This window comes from Sphaeroforma arctica (assembly GCF_001186125.1).
Source record: "Sphaeroforma arctica JP610 unplaced genomic scaffold supercont1.6265, whole genome shotgun sequence".
Taxonomy (NCBI): domain Eukaryota; class Ichthyosporea; order Ichthyophonida; genus Sphaeroforma; species Sphaeroforma arctica.
In genome coordinates this window covers 1-1,702 of record NW_014034293.1, presented here as the reverse complement: position 1 = coordinate 1,702, position 1,702 = coordinate 1, and the positions used below count along the sequence as shown (strand labels likewise).

At 43.5% G+C, this 1,702-nt stretch overlaps 1 protein-coding gene across 1 annotated transcript; it reads left to right on the top strand.

Annotated features, from left to right (window-relative positions):
• Positions 1-592: 592 nt before the first annotated feature.
• SARC_15533 (hypothetical protein) lies at positions 593-1,275 on the top strand (the record flags this gene model as incomplete). Its single annotated transcript, XM_014290348.1, has 2 exons — positions 593-745; positions 1,079-1,275. 2 exons carry the CDS (start codon positions 593-595, stop codon positions 1,271-1,273), a joined length of 348 nt encoding a protein of 115 aa, XP_014145823.1. The 3' UTR covers positions 1,274-1,275.
• Between the last annotated feature and the right edge of the window lie 427 nt (positions 1,276-1,702).

Below are 1,702 nucleotides of genomic sequence, written 5' to 3'. Positions count from 1 at the left end.
ATATATATATATATATACATATCCCGCACTGCGTTAGGCCGAGGAGAGTTTGAAATACTCTCAGCTGCTCTTGTTTGAGCCCGACATTTGCACATATCCTCGAACTTCTATCCCATCTACAGACCTAAAACTCCCATGCTACCTACAGACACTGTGAGTATATTGTGGGTAGCGGAGCTGAAAGCACAATGTTGTCGCACGCCACAGCTTCTACACCATGTTCATTACATACTGATGCATATACATGTGCATATAGCTTCATAAAATATATCTGATTACATACTGATGCATATACATTTGCATCTAGCTTCATAGCATATAACTGTATAAGAGACTACTCTCTCAATAGTGCCAGTAGATAAGTACATAACACATGGTTCGTATTCTGGGCGGGCATGCATACGCACACTCTACATCTGATTTTGCGCGAATGTTTATTCACACTCCTGTCCCACCGGTTACGCCTGTCGGCAGTACATACAGAGGACAGGGCTTCTTGTGCTAAATATAGAACAACTCCACTTACTCCATTGTCGACTCTGTGCCCCAGCTCTTAGACTCTTGGGATTACCCAAAGCTGCCATACATTGGGATGTATCTGTCGGATCTCGCTTATATTGATGCCGCATACGATGACACGGTGGAAACCAACGCTGTGGAGTCAGCAGGGACAATTAAAGAGGAGCGTCAAAGTTTGGTACATATCAACTGGGAGAAGAAGCGCAAGGAATACTGTGCCTTGAAGGTATGGGCCTATGGGGTGTGGTTGTACGACCCCATGAACTCAACGGATGTGCACATGGCCATAGATGAGCTGATGTAGTCTGCGAATGGACTCGAGATAGTACACAGTACAATCACACACACCAACACACACCAACACACACACAAGCAATATGGAACAGCTGCAGTGACTATTGCTATATGTATGGGAGTACGTGACCCAAATTAATAATTAGGATTTTGAAATCCAAATTTAGAAATCTGGATTTGTTTTTAGGATTCTGGCTTCGACCGCCTTTCCCGGTTCTTGGTTCTCACATCCTAATCCTGGTTACCCTGATTCCAACCGCTGCAGCCTATAGTAGACAGTCAGCAGCACGCACTGGTGCTGGCGACCAATGTGAACTTTGACTGTGAATTCTACGCCCAGTTCGAGTCCATCAAACTGCTCAACATAGACGAATGCTATGCACTCTCGCTCAAGGTAAGGGGTACACTCTTGTCTATACAGACGCATCAAGTAACCCTCCTATACAGACACATCAAGTAACCCTCCTATACAGATACATCAAGTAACCCTCCTCACCAGACACATCAAGTAACCCTCCTCCCCCGTCAGAGGATGTACCACACTAGTATTACTGGTTACACCTCAGGTGCTTGTGTGCGACCCGAGCCCTTTCTCTTTCTATTACACGGTATATAGGTAGTATTTTATTGTCTGCTTTGAGGAGTTCATAGTGTCCGCAGGTTTAAAGCTTCACGTATGTGTGTGAATAAGCTTCAAGTATATGTGTAAATGCGGATAGTTCTATTCGCACAAAATGCGCACGTGGCATGTGTACTGATAATAGTGGGAGAGTGCGAGAGTCAATGTGTTTGGGTGTTTTGTGTAATATTGCAGGCGAAATTCTAACGCAGTATGTATCAATATACATTCAAATAACTAAATATATAGATAAATTTATTTATGTATATA